This window comes from Pan paniscus, chromosome 1 (genome assembly GCF_029289425.2).
Source record: "Pan paniscus chromosome 1, NHGRI_mPanPan1-v2.0_pri, whole genome shotgun sequence".
Classification (NCBI taxonomy): domain Eukaryota; kingdom Metazoa; phylum Chordata; class Mammalia; order Primates; family Hominidae; genus Pan; species Pan paniscus.
In genome coordinates this window covers 116,518,150-116,534,673 of record NC_073249.2, presented here as the reverse complement: position 1 = coordinate 116,534,673, position 16,524 = coordinate 116,518,150, and the positions used below count along the sequence as shown (strand labels likewise).

Here is a 16,524-nt window from a genome sequence, read left to right as displayed (position 1 = left end):
CCAAAGGGAAGCATCTTGGCGCTTTGTTCTTCTGATCAATAGGGAGATGCCTTGTCTCTCTCTGGCCAGAACTGCCTCCCTGACTTGAATTTGTGTCCAATGCTGGACTGACTTCCCTTCTGGGCTGCTAATTCTTTTCCAGTTGAATGTGACAACATCTCCAAGTGGAGCAGAACACTAAGGTGGAAAATGAACTTCTTTAATCAAGCCCTCAGCAGTCAGGCTCTGTCCCATGACTGGTCAGAGACTGCCCACACAGGGCCAGTTTATCTTGGGCTTGAATAAGCCGGGGAGTGCGAGGGTTGGCTTGCTATTAACTCAGAAGGAGAAATCAGGGAGTTGGAGGGTTTAAGCTGAGACAGGCCTCAGACCCACCCACAAGGAGGGCGAGGGTTTCTGGCTGATCTGAGAAGCCCATTTCCACTCCTCAAGGGCAGAGGGCCCTCTTAGTTGGCTCTGTATCCCCAGAGCCAGCTTTGGCATCTGGCCCACGGCAGAAACATGGTGAATATTTGAGAAAAGAACAAGAGCATCATCTATACCCTGAGAAAGTTAATCATCCAGTGCACGGTGAATGTTAGTTATCTCCTCCTGCGTGGAGTCTCAGAAAAAAACAGAATGATTCAGGCCTGCACAGAAAATTCCGTGCCAAGAAATTACTTCAGCCCAAACTCTCCAGGTAGATAGGTCACAATTATTGTCATTGTAGGGCATGTGAGGGAAGTCAGGGGAGCCTCTGATTTGGCTCTCCGCTGGCCTCGGTTCTCCCTTGGGTCGTCCGTCTTTCTTTCCCTTTTTCTGTTTCTTCCTTCATTTGTTGAGCAGCTATTAAGCACCAGACACTGTGCTGGGACTATAATATTAAAGGGCACTGCCGTGGCTCTGGCAGGGTTCACACCCTTCAGGTGGGTGTACCCTGGCTTTATCCTTTCAAAGAGTGTGGGCTGAGCAGAAATCTGCTGTGGAAGGGTCAGGCCACTGTCTACCTGCATCCTACTTTGTGTAGCACCTTTTACAGTTTGCTAAGGCATCTCAGGTGTTATTTTATTTAATTCTCACAATAATCTTGGAAGCCTGGTATTATTTATTGTTGCTGTTAGCCATAGAACAACAGGTAGGTGTGGGAGACATGGGGGATGAGAAGGAGATGGCATAGCCACACCTGGAGTGGCTAAAATTCCCAACGATGGCAGCCATTCTCTCCCCAGGCATCTGACTGGCACCTCAGTGATGGGAGTGAAATAGCATTTATTATCTGGTGACATTTCGCAGGCAGCTTTTTACCTCCGCTTCCCCTGAGGTGTGATAACAAAAGATTGTCTGATCTTCCTTTTACCCATCTCCCCAGCTCCCTACCACCCCCAGTTCCCTTTCATCCCTGCGTTTGAGGGCAACTGTTCTTCTGTCTCGAGGTTGTGCTGGCCAGAGCAAACATAGCTTTCCCGGGGGAGACCAGGCCATCTTTCTTCCTCTTACTTCAAAGGGCCTTTGGAACGCTCCACTCCATGGGCTGAACAGAATGTATTTCATTTTTTAGGAGGCTGGAATCAGCTGCCGAGCAGGGCAGGGGCACCTTGGGCTCTCCTTCCCTTCCCCATCTCCAGGACTCAGTAAGGAGGGAGGGCATGAAATCTCAGGCTCCTGGGCGGGGCTGGGGAGGCCGGCCTTGTCACAGGTAGGAGGAACCGCATTCCTTCCTCAGCAACTGGTGGAGCTGGGCCTGAGCAGGACTTCCCCAAAGGACTGAGAAGGAAGCCTCCACTCTGTCGTCGCTGTCTGGTGAGGGGCCTGCTGAGGTGGGGAGGCCCAGCAGAGTCAGGGCGTCGTGGGGAGGGGCTTCCCCATTGAATGTCCAGAAGAGCTGCCTTGAAGGTTCAGTTGCTCCACTGGAACTGAGACAGGGCCTTCTGAGAGACCTTCAGAGCTGGGGTTTCCCAGAGGAAGGCGTCTTGGGTCTCTTTGCCCCCCGGGAACCCTGCCCACCAGGAAGAGCAGCCTGCAGGGAGGAAGGCAGGCAGCTTTCTCCTGAGCTGGAGAGGGACAGTCCTGAGGGCTTCTTCCCCTGTCAGAAAACCATCCCCCTCGCTTCTCAGATGGACGTTGGGGAGAAGACGGCAACAGACCAGATCTCAGCAGATCACTAAACAAACCAAAGCTCCTAATACAAAATCAGATTCTCCTCCCACCCCCATATATTCCCTGACCTCCCGGCAGGCTGGCAGGCCTCAGCGCGGGTTTGTCACCCTTAGGACAGCAATGGTCACAAGCCCAGATGCCTTCTGGAGCTGGCAGGCCAAGTGTCAGGGACACCAGAGGGAGGGCAAAAAGGTTGGTGACCTGGAGAGCAGCCTCTGCTATTGTGGTCATCCAGGTTGGCCAAATCTTCCGATTTTCCAACGGAAGTCAGAAACACATTTTACAAAATTTCTGTGATGAAAAATTTCAAGCATACATAAGAGTGGAGAGAATAGTAAAGTGAGCCCCCATAGACCCCACTACCTGGATTTGATGATTATCAAGATTTTGCTACCCTTGTTTCATCTATCTCTTTAAAAAATAAGATTAAAAAAATGAGAACTCTCCAGGCTTTTAAATGTTGGCTCACAATTTTGGAAAGCACATGAGAGTTTCATCCTGGGGGCAGCTGCAGGCAACGCTGCTCAGGGGAGCTGGGTTTCTACTGTGGGCCAGGAGCGTATGGGGGCCCTGGGCCAGGCCTCCCCCATGCCCCATCCTGGCTATGCCCCAGTCTCCAGGGCCCATGCCCACAAAGCCTCCAAGGCTCACTGCAGTCACACTTCTCTTGAAAGGTGAATAGGGATGGGAGACTAGGGCTGGGGCAGAGTGAAATCTTACTGGGCATATTGGTGGCTTAATTTTGTCTCTTTAGGGTATAGGGAGGGAGAGCTTAGAGGCGCTATTCTTTAATTCAAAAGATATTTATTGCGCACCTACTATGAGCTATGATGGGTTCTGGGAATATAGAAGCGGACAGACAAAAAATCCCTATCTTTTGGAGTTAACATTTTTATAAGAAATTATAGATAATTAGATACAAAAGTGATTATGTGTGTGTGTGTGTGTGTGTGTGTGTGTTTATATATTCCTACAGGTTGAGCATCCCAAATCTAAAAATCTGAAATCCAAAATCTTAAACTTTTTGATTCAGAACATGATGCCTCAAGAATAAAATTTCATACCTGACCCCATGTGACTGGTCACCATAAAAATGCAGGTGCACGACACACAGTGGATTCAGTGTCCTCAAAGCAAAAAAGACCCTTCAGCTGCAACACATCTTTTGTGCCCCTTTTCAGATGCAAGGATGCCCACAGGGTAATAAAATGGCACGTGCTCAGGCCAGACATGCCAATGGCAGGTTCCCCACAATGCCCCACATGAGGCCAAGATTTACGTGCATTACTCACTGTGTTGTTTTGCTTATTCTCTGCTCTGTGTAAAGATATTGTTGAAAAGTCAAAAGGCCTGTATGATGCCCTTAGGGTAATGCAAATATTCCAAAATCTGAAAAAAAAAAAAAATACCCAAATCAGAAACATTTCTGGTCCCAAGCATTTTGGATAAGGCATACCCAACCCATACACGTGTGTGTGTATGTGTGTGTGTGTATGTGTATGTGTGTATATATACATACCTGCCGCATGGAGGATGCCTGCCTCCAGGGGCACAAAGGCTGACCAGCAGAGGCAAGCTGAGGACAGTGGACAGAGGTGACAATGTGAGCTCTGAAGGTGGAGTTTGGATCTCCAGACTCACTGGACCTAGGATGATGACTGGCTCTCCTGCATTTCTCAGTCATGTGAGCCAATAAGGTCCTCTCTTCTGTTTCAGTTTGAGTTGGATTTCTTTGACCTGCAACCGAATGCGTCCTCCCTAATATATTCTTGCACCAGAGTGTACACCCTCAGTGAGTGCCTGAGGGAGTGTGGGGAGGGAATTCCTGCAAAGCAGAGTGAGGGCTATGCAAGCCCATCAGACCAGCTGCTGGCCAGCCTGTGAGAGCAGCACAAGGGAACCTTGTGTGTGAGCAGCATTTTGGGCGGCCGAGGCTCCAGGCCACATTGCATTGGCAGGTCTGTGCCCACAAGGTTGCCTCAGAGGTCCTGCTGAGCCTTCCACCTCAAGTGGCTTAACTCCTCTAAGTGGCCTCTGAGTAGTGTGTGCCAGAAAAGGCTTATACAGCGAGGGGTGGCTCAAACCTCAGCCACTCTGCTGTCCCAGAACCTCAGGGAATGATGCTGGCCTGTTTTATGGTATCAGCATCTTTGGTTTGTCTGTGAGTGAAGGTGAATTGAGGGTGGCAATATAAAGGTTAGGTTCTTGACCAAGAAGGTGGGGCACAGGACAATTAGGGAACCATCTATGTATAATCATCACCTCAGTTTTGTGCCCCCTCCATTTGGGGTTCCTAGGATGACTTCCCCACTGATATGGTTTGGCTGTGTCCCCACCCAAATCGCATCTTGAATTGTAGCTCCCATAATTCCCACGTGTCATGGGAGAGACCCTGTGGTAGGTAATTGAATCATGGGGGCGGGTTTTTCCCATGCTGTTCTCATGATAGTGAATACGTCTCATGAGATCTGATGGTTTTATAAAGGGGAGTTCTCCTGCACACGCTCTCTTGCCTGCTGCCACTAAGACGTGACTTTGCTCCTTATTTGACTTCCACCATGATCGTGGGGCCTCCCCAGCCATGTGGAATTGTGAGTTCATTAAACCTTTTTCCTTTATAAATTACCCAGTCTCTGGTATGTCTTTATTGGCAGTGTGAGAACAGATTAATACACCCACAATATGCCACAAAGAAATGTTACCTAACTTTTTGAAGCTTCAGTTTTCTTATCTGCTAATGGAAATAATACTTACTTTATAGTGGTTGTTAAGATGAAATGAAAAATGTGTAAAGCAGTTAGAATGTTGTAATTGTTTATTAAATATGATGTTATCCTCACCACTACTTCTGTCTATGCCCCACATTATTAATTTATTAATTCTTTTTTTTTTTTTTTTGAAAAGGGGTTTCACTCCGTTGTCTAGGCTGGAGTGCAGTGGCGCAATCTTGATTCATGGCGACCTCCGCTTCCCAGGCTCAAGCAATCCTCCCACCTCAGCTTCCCGAGTAGCTGGGACTACAGATGCCCGCCACCATGCCTGTCTAATTTTTGTATTTTTTGTAGAGATGGGTTTTCGCCATGTTGCCCAGGCTGGTCTCAAACTTCTGACCTCAAGCGATCTGCCTGCCTTGGCCTTCAGAAGTGCTGGGATTATAGGAGTCAGCCACTGTGACCAGCCTGCCTATGTTTATTAACTCTCTCTCTCTATCTATCTCTATCTATCTGTCTATCTATCTATCTATCTATCTATCTATCTATCTGTTGTTTTTTTTTTTTTTTGAGACAGTGTCTCACTGTCTCCCAGGCTGGAGTGCACTGGTGTGATCTCGGCTCACTGCAAGCTCCACCTCCCAGGTTCATGCCATTCTCCTGCCTCAGCCTCCTGAGTAGCTGGGACTACAGGTGCCCGCCACCATGCCTGGCTAATTTTTTGTATTTTTAGTAGAGATGGGGTTTCACCGCATTAGCCAGGATGGTCTCGATCTTCTGACCTCATGATCCGCCCGCCTCGGCCTCCCAAAGTGCTGGGATTACGGGCATGAGCCACCATGCCCGGCCTATTAATTCTATATTTATACTGTCTTTGAAATCAGCTGCCTTCTGCTTAGGGTCATTCCCTGACTCGGATTGCAAAGGTAAGCCCTATACTTGTTTGGGTAGTGTTAATTGGTCCTCAGGAAAGCTTTTAGAGAATCATAGTTCCTTTCATTTGTGTAGTGCTTTACAGCCCTAAATTGCTTTTAGTAAAACTCCATCACTGAGTCCTCAGCCTGTGAGGCAGATGTAATTTTGTCCATTTTTCAGATTCGGAAGTAAGCTCAAGGAGGTTGAGCACAAGTATAAGAATCAGAGAAATAGGAATTCCAGCAGAGGGTGGGTCCTGAGCAGCCACTCTGGTGGGCTGTGGAGGGCCTGTGATCCCTATTATGCAGGTTGGGTGAGGGAGGACAACAGGGGGGACCCAGAGCCTGCTCCTTGTTGGGGTGGAGTGGGTGGGGAGAACGTTACCATGTTTGCTGCTGGTTAGGTAATTTTAAATCTCTATTTTCTACTTAAGGAAACTGAAGCTCATTGCTGCCCAAGTCATACAACTAATATGAACTTAGCCAGGTCCTTTGACTCCAAGTTTAGAAGGTTTTACCCTTAAGTTTCAAAATGCTTTATGGTTTATAAAACTTTTGAAAAGGGAATGATGAGGCCAGGCGTGGTGGCTCACGCCTGTAATCCCAGCACTTTGGGAGGCTGAGGCAGGTGGATCACGAGGTCAGGAGATGGAGACCATCCTGGCTAACACAGTGAAACCCTGTCTCTACCAAAAATACAAAAAAATTAGCCGAGCGTGGTGGAGGGTGCCTGTAGTCCCAGCTACTCAGGAGGCTGAGGCAGGAGAATGGCGTGAACCCGGGAGGCAGAGCTTGCAGTGAGCCGAGATTGTGCCACTGCACTCCAGCCTGGGAGACAGAGCAAGACTCCGTCTCAAAAAAAAAGAAAAAAAAAAAAAGAGAGAGAGAGAATGATGAGCATACACAACTGTTAATTCTAAATTGCACAGTTCTCTGCAAAGACAGCTGGCATATTATGATGGAAAAGAAAACACAAGCTTTGAAAGCCCTTTGCTAATTGTACCACCCCTTGAAAATGTCTTCTTGTTTCTCTCATGTTATTTGCTTATTTTTACTGTGAAAATTAAAAAGGGCCCTTTTGCTCTATCCAGCGTCTTTATTCAGGGGCTATAAAGTGCCTGCCCCACAGTAGGAGCTCAGTAAATCTTAACTCACTGAATGAAGGCCGCAGGCCTTGCTCTGCTCCTCCTAAAGGCAGGGCTGCCCCAGCCTGGCTGCTGACAAGTCCTTTCTCCGCATGGGTCGAGGGAACATCTTCCTCTCTGTGCTCCACACTGCCCCTCGCAGCCCCGCTCTGCCTTCCCTGCCTCTCTCCTTTTTCTCTGTCAGTGAGTCATCTGGGTGCTCCTCTACAGACAACAGATCTCACTGCAGACAGGAGGCTGGGCAGATGTATGATGGGAGGGGCTCCCATAGCTCTTCTCCTGCCCTGGGTGGCTAAGAAACCGATGACCTAGTGTCGGTGCAGAGAGAGTGACACCTACCCCACTGGGAATGGAGGGCTTGCCTCTGCAGCTGCAGTCACTGGCACCAGCCTGAAGGCAGGGCCTGCTTCCTAGGTATCAGAATCTTATGATTGGGCCTTCTAAGGCTGTGAGGGTAACTAGATTAGCCAAAGAAGAAGTGGCTCCTCTCCGCCCTGCTCTGCCTATACTCTTCCTGGCAGGGCCTCAGGAAGAGAAAGGCTAGGGCTGCAGGCCCTGGGACTCCATCTTGGCCTCTGGGGTCACTGGCCCAGCCTGTCCTGGGGTCTGATTATTCCACTGTGTTTGCAACATGCGATGGTGTAGGGCCAGCATGTGGCCCTGCTGCTGAACACAGAGTCAGTGGGAAGGAGAAGCCAGAGGCCCCCGGAGAAGCAGCCTCCCTGATCCCAGGAGAGAATCAAGCCTGTCTGCATGACCACAGCTGCAGCTTGCTTGCCCCAGTGGAGACCACTCTGTTTAGGAAGCATGAAGAGACACATTTTGGCATCAAAGAGACCTAGATTTGAATCCCTTCCCTATTGCTTCCTGGCTGTGTGCCCTTGGATCTCTCTAAACCAGTTCCTCACATGGCAAAGTGGGGGTGCTAATATTTACCTCAGAGGGCTGATGCGAGGGGCACAGGGGAGAGGTTTTGGTGTAAAGGATTGTGATGGCATATGTCTGCCAGAGGCTTGTATGTAGGCATGTGGGCTTCTGTGTTAAGGCCGCCCCTCAGGTACTTGAGGTCTTGGGCAAGTAGGTTTTGTAAGGGCATTGTACAGATACACGTTTGTATCACCCTAAATCAAAATGTTATCATCATTCTGGCACCCAAGTTTGTGTGACTCTGTAAACCGACCAGTGAGGACAATCTGCTCACCAGGCCACCATCCTGGAACCAGAGCCTGGCATAAGGCCTCAGAGGACTCCATAGGTTTGAGGCCTGGAGCTCCATGGGGCATCTGGTCAGCCCTACTCACTTGGGCGAGAGGGGTGGGTGGAGAACTGGAGAGTGCCCTGAAAGGACACTGAAGGGGAAAAATGGGAAGGGAACTTAGAAAATTGTGGGGAAGACTTTCTGAAGTCTGGAACCCTCAGGCTCATGGGCTGGGACAGGAGCCTGCTTACCTAGGTCAAAGGGCAATAATGCCTTGTGTGAAGCCCAGGCTGGATCTTTGCATGACTGGTCCTTAATCAAAGTTTGGGGTTAAAGTGCAAGAAGCGATTTGAGATTATTAGGATGGAAAGGAGATTAAAAGATTACTAAATTCAGCTTTTTAGGAGATAAAGACAAAAGAAAAGAGAAGAGGCTTTCACCCACATCAGCTGGCTTATCATGAAGTGGAAGTTGTGTGGAGGCATCTGTGGTTGCAGCACTGTGTCTTGCAGGATTGTGTGGAGCTGGGTGGCTGTCTGTGTGATGACTAATTTTATGTGTGAACTTGACTGGGCCACAGGGTGCCCAGATATTTGTCAAACATTATTCTGGGTGTGTCTGTGGGGGTGTTTCTGAATGAGATTAACCTTTAAATCAGTAGACTAAGTAAAGCAGGCAGCCCTTCCTAATGTGCGTGGGCCCCATCCAATCAGTTGAAGGCCTGCATAGAACAAAAAGGCTGATTCCCTACCCCAAGCAAGGGGCCATTCCTTCTTACTGACTGCCTTTGAGCTGGGACATTGTTTTCTTCTTGCCTTCTGACTTGAAATGAAACATCGGCTCTTCCTGGGGCTTGAGCCTGCTGGCCTTCCTACCAGAACTGCACCATGGTGCTCCTGAATCTCCAGCTTGCTGACTTACCCTGTGGACATGGGACTTTTCAGCCTTCATAAATGCATGAGCCGGTTCCCTACAAGAAATCTCTCTCTCTCTGTATATATATGTACACATATAAATATACACACATGCACACGCACACACACACAAACACACACACACACACACCCTATTGGCTCTGTTTCTCTGGAGAACCCTGACAGACACAGCCAGGACAGTGTGTTGGGAGCTGTGTGAAGTGGAGCTGTGGCCCAGGGGCATTGTTCTGGTGTTGACATGTCTTTGAGTGGCCACATATTGGGTGCTGGGACTGAGGACAGCACAAGACCTCCTTATTTGACCGGGTAGATGGGGGAGGGACAGAGTGGAGGCTTCTTTCCCTGTCCTTTGGGGAATCCCAATTCTACTCCCTCATTCTGGGAGTGTGGAGGACTGAGCAGCCTCCTTTCCTAGGAGGGCAGTCCTTAGGCCGGCCTGCCACAACCGTCCTCCCTGAGTAAGCCTGGGGCCTGGGCACATGACGTGGAAGCCTGCTCTTCCCTCCCCAGCAGCTCCACAGGCTATTGGCCAATTCCTGATGACTCAGTGGGAGCTGAACCTCGAGGCAGGTGGACAAGTGCACTTTCCTGGAGCAGTTCTCTAGGGCCCACAGTTCCCACACTCAGGATCCCCAGTCTTTGTGTAACTCCATGGAGATGAGCCAGGTGAAAACATCGAGGGATGTTTCTGCTTGTCCACTATCCAGACAAGGGGCTGAGGAGTAAGGGGTCAGGGAGATGCTGCCTTCCCAGGCTGTGAGGAGATCCTGAAGCATCCGGGGAAGGGTGTCTCTGCCCAGAGGTTTGCTGCCTGGACCCTCTGAAAGTCCCCTCAAACTCCTCTCACCCTTCCCCCAATTCTGACACATCTTCTTCATTAGTTGAAAGGGCACTGGGCTAGTAGGTAGGAGATTTGACAGCATTGACTATATCACTGTTTCTGGGTGACCTTAGGTAAGTTGCTCTCCCCTGGTTTGTTCACTTGTAATGTGGGAATAATAATCAAATCGAATAATAATCAAATCTGATTATTCTAAGATGCAGTGAGATAATGTAGGTGAAAGTGTTTTGGAAAATTTATGCAGTGCTACACAAGTACAAGGTATTATTATTATTGTAATTGAATAACTCTGAGCTCTTCCTCTTTGCTCACAGCAACCCTTGGTCTTTTCATATGCTTCCTCGTAGGAAGACCAAAACCAGTGCTTTTAAATCTTTAATATGCAAACGAATCACTTGGGATCTTGTTAAACTGCAGATTCTGATTCAGTAGGTCAGAGTAGGCCTAGATTCTGCATTTTCATGCTCCCGGGTGATACCAGTATTTCTGGTCTGGGGACCTGAACTATCCCTTCATAGGAAAAGAGATCCAAATCTTTCTATAATGTATTGAAAAGAAACAGTTTAGAAAATACAGTAGAAGTATGGGCTTATTAAAATAGCTTGTAGTCAAAGATAGTTATTGATCACAAAAGATACATTTTGATCTTTGTAGTCAAAGATAGTTATTGATCACAAAAGATACATTTTGATCTTTGGAAAGATGAAGTAAGAGAAGGGAGAGGGAAAGAGGAAGGAATGAAGGGAGGAAGGGAAGGCAGAAGGAAGAGAGAGAGGAGGGGAGAAAGCGAGAGAGAGAGAGAAGAGAGAAGAGAGAAGAGAGACAGGATGGACCCAAGATGGACCCTGGACTGATCACTTCCTAGACTTCTCTGTGGAACAGCCACCATTGGTCTTATTAAGAGAGTCTGTGCTGCCCATTCTTGAGCCTACACTGTTGAGGATTCTTTCAATTTCTCCTGGGATGTTCTGCTTTTCTTCATTCTCAGTCTCCCGGTGGTAGAAGTAATTGAAGTTGGAGACAATGACAGGCACAGGGAGGGCAATGGTGAGGACCCCTGCAACGGCACACAGAGTGCCCACAATCTTCCCCCCTGGGGTGGTCGGGCACATGTCCCCATAGCCTACAGTTGTCATGGTGACCACTGCCCACCAGAAGCCATCAGGAATGCTAGAGAAATGGGACTCTGGCTCATCCACCTCAGCAAAGTAAACTGCACTGGAGAAGAGGATGACTCCAATGAAGAGAAAGAAGATGAGCAACCCCAACTCCCGCATGGACGCCTTCAGCGTTTGCCCGAGGATCTGCAGCCCCTTGGAGTGGCGCGAGAGCTTGAAGATGCGGAAGACCCTCACCAGGCGGATGATCCTCAGGATGGCCAGGGACATGTTCTGTTGGGCACTCGGCTCTGTCTCCTGGACTAGCTCTGTGATGAGAGTTGCAAAGTAGGGGATAATGGAGATGATGTCAATGATGTTCATGATGTTCCTGAAGAAGTCAGTCTTGCTGGGGCAGACCACAAACCGGAGCACCAGCTCGAAGGTGAACCACACGATGCAGGTAGACTCCACCATGAAGAAAGGGTCAGTGAACATGGTCTGGGAGAGAACTGTCTTGCTCATGTTGAGATTGGGGTCTCTGACCACCTTCAGCTCCCTATCCTCCCGGAACTCTGGCAGTGTCTCCAGGCAGAAGATGGTGATGGAGATGACCACAACCAACACCGAGACCACGGCCACAGCACGGGCAGCGCTGGAACTCTCAGGGTACTCAAAGAGGAGCCAGAACTGACGGTGGATGTCATTGGTGGGTAGCAGTGTTTCAGGGTCTTTGATGAAGCCTTCATCCTCCCGGAACTGGTCCATGGCCTCACTACCCAGCTCATAGAAGGAGATTTCATCAGCAAAGATATCAATAGGAACATTGGCTGGGCGCCGAATTTTCCCACCAGATTGGTAGTAATATAGGATTCCATCAAAACTGGGCCGGTTCCGATCAAAGAAATACTCATTTCTCATGGAGTCAAAGAACTGCATCCTTTTCTCCCGGTCTCCCAGGAGAGTCTCTGGGAACTGACTAAGGGTTCTGAGCTGGGTCTCAAATCTCAGCCCAGCAATGTTGATGATCACCCGCTGGTTTCCTTCATTTAGGACCACTGGCTCAGGCCCTGGGGGGTCAGCATAGTCTCCCGGAAGCTTGGAGAAGGCCGTCTCATGGTTGGTGCTTTCGCTGATGAGGATCTTCCAGTTGGAGAAGGAGCTGCCCCCAGGCCGGCCTTTTGGGCTGGTTGAGTCGAAGTCTGTGGCATAGCCTGGCTCTTCTTGGATTTCATCTGAATTATCAAAATTGACCAGCGCAACCTCCATTTCTTTCCAGCCACACACATCCATTCTAGGGGAGCCAGGGAAGAAGCATGAAGATCCTCAGCCTTCACTGCCTGCTGTGAGCTATGGAGAAGAAGAAGTTCATTATACAAGATCCAGGGCAGAATATAACTGGCCCTTGTTTATTGAGGTAAGGTACACCAATGGGCTAATCAATGACTTATTTGTAGCTTGGGAAGGAACGTCATGGTTATTTTGGCAGCATGCTTCCCTTAAAATCATTTTGTACCCCTGAGTTTGCATAAACTAATAACTAGGAGAAATTGCAAAAAAAGGATCCTGGCAAAGAAGGGGAGATTCTCCCCAGCAAAGGATGGTCTCCATATGTGATGGCAGAGGGGCCATACTAAAAGAGGAAGTTAACATTCCTTAATAATAAAAAGCATGATCTTTTATTTGCATGAAGCCTTCTGTCTCACCAAACACGTCTCCATGCCCAATCTCATTCGTAATGTCTCTCTTTCACACCAACAGCCAGTCCCTCACACATCCTTTTGGTCATGTCTTCAAAATATATCTAGAATTCAACCATTTTGCATCACTTCCACCCCTGCTTCTGGACCAAGTGGTGAAGGGTGGAACCAGATCTATGAACCCAATGGGGATTCTTTAGGGAAGGAAAAACAAGACGCTGGGTTGGCCAATCGACAATGTCCTCTAAATGACCCCTCACCTGGAAATAACTCCTAGAGTTGTTTTGAAGGTACCTCAAATGAGATAACACGTATGGAATGCTTGGTGGAAAGAAAGATCACTATATTATAGCTATTGTTTTTTGTCAACTTTCCCACATAACAAGCACTTTAGAAACTACCAGCAATTGGAATTTTTTTTGGCCTGAGTCCAAGGTGTCCATAGGAAGTAATTTCATTTTGAGAAATCATTTTAGGTGGGAAGGAAGTAAATAATCGTGTGTGTGTGTGTGTGTGTGTGTGTGTATATGTGTGTGTGTGTGTGTGCGCTGGAGGTGGGGTTAGGAAATCATGCCCAGTGGGCTTGGACATCTATACACATAGACTAATATTTCTTTCCTCAGGTTCATTCTAGCTTCAGTTTCAATTTAAGAACACTGAACCCAGGCAGGCTGGGGGTGGGAGTGGGAGAGAAGTAAGGGACTTAACCTCAGGCAAAATCTGTAGTGGTCATAGCCTTGGAGAGGTTTCCTTTACAGGCAACAAGGCTATCCTGCAGTGTAGTGTTGTAGTCTTTTCAAAGTGATTCCACATTCACTTATCTCACTAGATGACAATAATCACGTGAGGTTAGATGTTATCTCTGTTTTGCAGATGGGGAAACCAAGTCACAGGGACAAAGTGACTTCCTAAGGTCACATAACTAGTGCTACAGAGTCCTGACCTAAACCTGGCCATGGCCTTCTGGCCCAGGGCCTTTCCCACTAGACCATGGAGTCCCTATATAGGAGCCGAGCCTTGTGGGGAGCTGTAGGCTAGGGCCACAGAATTGTCAGGGGCCCAGAGCTCTTTCCATCCCATGACCCCTTTTCTCAGTTCAGGTGCCATGTGTTGAATGATGAGCTCAAGTCTGGTTGGTCAGCACTGGTAGAATACCCATTCTACCTCTCAGGAGTATGTGGCCATTGCAAACGGCCTAATTTCACGGAGCTGCTGCTTCCTCAGTTGTGGAATGAGGAAGGATGTACCCACTGCCAAGCATGCCAGGTGCCAGCCTGCTGTGCAAGGCTCGGTGAGCAGTAGGATGGCTGGGAGGCAGGATGGAATCTGAGAATAGAATCAGTCTACCCGAGTTCAAATCCTGGCTCTGTACATGGTAAGCCCTGGAGAAATGTAGCTTCACAGTAATTCGCATGATGATTTGGGGGCCTTGTCCTGAACTGCTTGGCAGCTGGATGGCTGTGGGTGGGGGACTCCAGCTCTGTGCTGATCTTGTGTCTTCGGAGCACCATTTTCTCCTTTGGGGTCTTGGACCGCAGATGGTGCTCCCTGATGATTATCTTCCAGGTGTGAATCAGTCCCGCTTTCTGAGAGGAATGAGTACCATCAGTGAGCTTTGGGCAAGGTTTGGGAACCACTTCCATGGTTCTAGCCAAGGCTAGAGTGACCCTTATCAGGAACTTCTCTGGAGGCCAGCAGCAGAAAGCATTTGGGGATTAGGGAGAGCTTCTTTGGCCAAATAATTAACTTCCTTTTCTGGGAGCCAGGCCATTTCCCTTCTCCCTGCCTCCTAGGTTCCTCTTTGTCACTTCCACCCCCAGGTCAAGTGACAGGTAGGAGGGTGTTTGATGAGGGTCTGATGGTGAGGAGGTGGCAGACAGTGCCAAGGTCAAACAGCATATTCCGTGGTCTACAGAAGTGTGCTGTGCAGGCGGCTCCACCTGCCCCATTAGTAGCAAATGTTAATCATTAAAACAAAGAGAAAAGAGAACCGTCTTGAGGACAAGGACCTGGTGTGAGGCTCTGCCCCACCACTTAGGAGTGTATATTTTAAAGCAAATCATTGGATTTTATGACTCAGCTTTCTAATCTATAAAATGGGTAAAAATAATAGTAATTCCCATCTCAAAGATTATACTGAGAACTAAATAAGGTAGTAACAGTGAAAGCACTTTGTAAATTGTAACTGTAAATTGTAAAATTACAAAAATCTCCCTTTACGCTTTCCTCCCCTCTGCTCCACACATAAACCCAATATAACATGCTTGTAGAAAGCATGTTTCACGTAAAGAACTGCAGGAGGAATTCTCAGCTCACTATTCTCCCTTTCTGCTCAGCCCAGTCCTGACTCCATGCCTTCATCCTTGTTTTGCTCTTGCTTCTCATATGCTTTTTACTCCCCCTCCCTTCCTCCATCATCTATTCCTCCCTGCCCATCTGGGAACTATTCAGATCCTACCTTGTCCCAGGAGCCTGCCCTGGCCAGTGTCTGAGAGAGCCCTCTCTCTCCCTGTGCTGCTAGCCTGCTTGTGTAGATGCTCACTTTTGTCCTCAGTTTGGAGCACCAGCTTCCAGGGGATCAGCCTTCACTCTTCAGCTCTCTTGTAAGTTTTCAGGGTGCATGACTGTGTTTTGCAGAGCTTTTCCTATCAGCCTGCTTGGTCTTGGAGGACAGGATTCCCCTACGATCCCACCTGCGTCGCCCCAGTGTACAGCTCAAAGTTGCATATAGGAGGGTGGCTGATGAGGGTCAGGGTGGTATTGGACGTAGTGGGGCAGTGCCAGTTTCAAACAGTGTATCCTGTGGATGTAGAGTGATTATTTGTTAAGCACTTGCTTGTTAAGTAGGTGAATGGATGAATGAATGAAGAGTTGTAAGCTCATGAAGGCAGGGAACATGTCTGTCTTATGCACCACTTGGCTAGCCCACCTATGTGCGCAATTCATCTCTGGTGAGTGAGTGAATGAATGAGTGATGAATGAATGAGGGGTGGTGGTTGGTGCATGGGCTCAGGGCCAGGACACCTGCATTGCCTCTACAGTTCTGTGATTACTGACTGCTTGCATTACCTCATCCAGACTCCATTTTTTCATCTGTAATAAGAAAATATGCAGAGTCAAAGGAGCTAGATAAAAAGGATACACATATAGAATAATTCTATTTATATGAAACTCTAGAAAATGCAAACTAATCTAGAATGACAGGAAGCAGATCAGCAATTGTCTGGGGATGAGGATGGAGAGGGTGAGGGCAGAGTTACAAAGGGGCTCAAGATTGTAGGGGTGAAGTTTATGCTTCTTATCTTGATTTTGTGATGGCTTCACAAGTCTATACACTAGTCAAAACTTATCAAGTAGCACACTCTAAGTTTAGTGTGCGTCATTGTATTTCAACAAATCTGTAAAAAAAAAAAAAGGCAATCACACAAACAAAAGAAATAAAAGTGCATGGTTTGCCAATGATTCCTCAAGATTTTGGCAAGGACCAAAGGGGATGGTATGATGCTCTGTAAACTGCATGGGTCATGTGGAAAGAGGGGATTACTCTTGCATAGTGCTCACTACGGTGCCCAGCACCATGTCTGCTCATGTTGCAAGAGCTCAGCAAACTGTTTAGAAAGAGTGAATGTACCCTGGAGCCCAGGGTCAGTCTTGGTGCCCAGAGAACACCCAGCAGTGCTGTATCCCTGCAGATCAGGCTGTGGGCACTTTACCCTCTCTCAGAGATGTGCACAATGTCAAGGACGCCCCGGGCCATGGCAGGCTGGCTCTCTCAGCTTGGTGCTGGGCATTTTGTCTGTTTAGTGGTGGGAGAGAAGCCTCTATTTGCACTGGAAAATATCTGCTT

At 48.2% G+C, this 16,524-nt stretch overlaps 1 protein-coding gene across 1 annotated transcript; it reads right to left on the bottom strand.

Moving 5' to 3' along the window:
* Positions 1 to 10,697: 10,697 nt before the first annotated feature.
* KCNA10 (potassium voltage-gated channel subfamily A member 10) lies at positions 10,698 to 12,656 on the bottom strand. Its single transcript, XM_003810661.6, has one exon. The coding sequence runs from the start codon at positions 12,268 to 12,270 to the stop codon at positions 10,735 to 10,737; it is 1,536 nt and encodes a 511-aa protein (XP_003810709.4). The 5' UTR covers positions 12,271 to 12,656; the 3' UTR covers positions 10,698 to 10,734.
* Between the last annotated feature and the right edge of the window lie 3,868 nt (positions 12,657 to 16,524).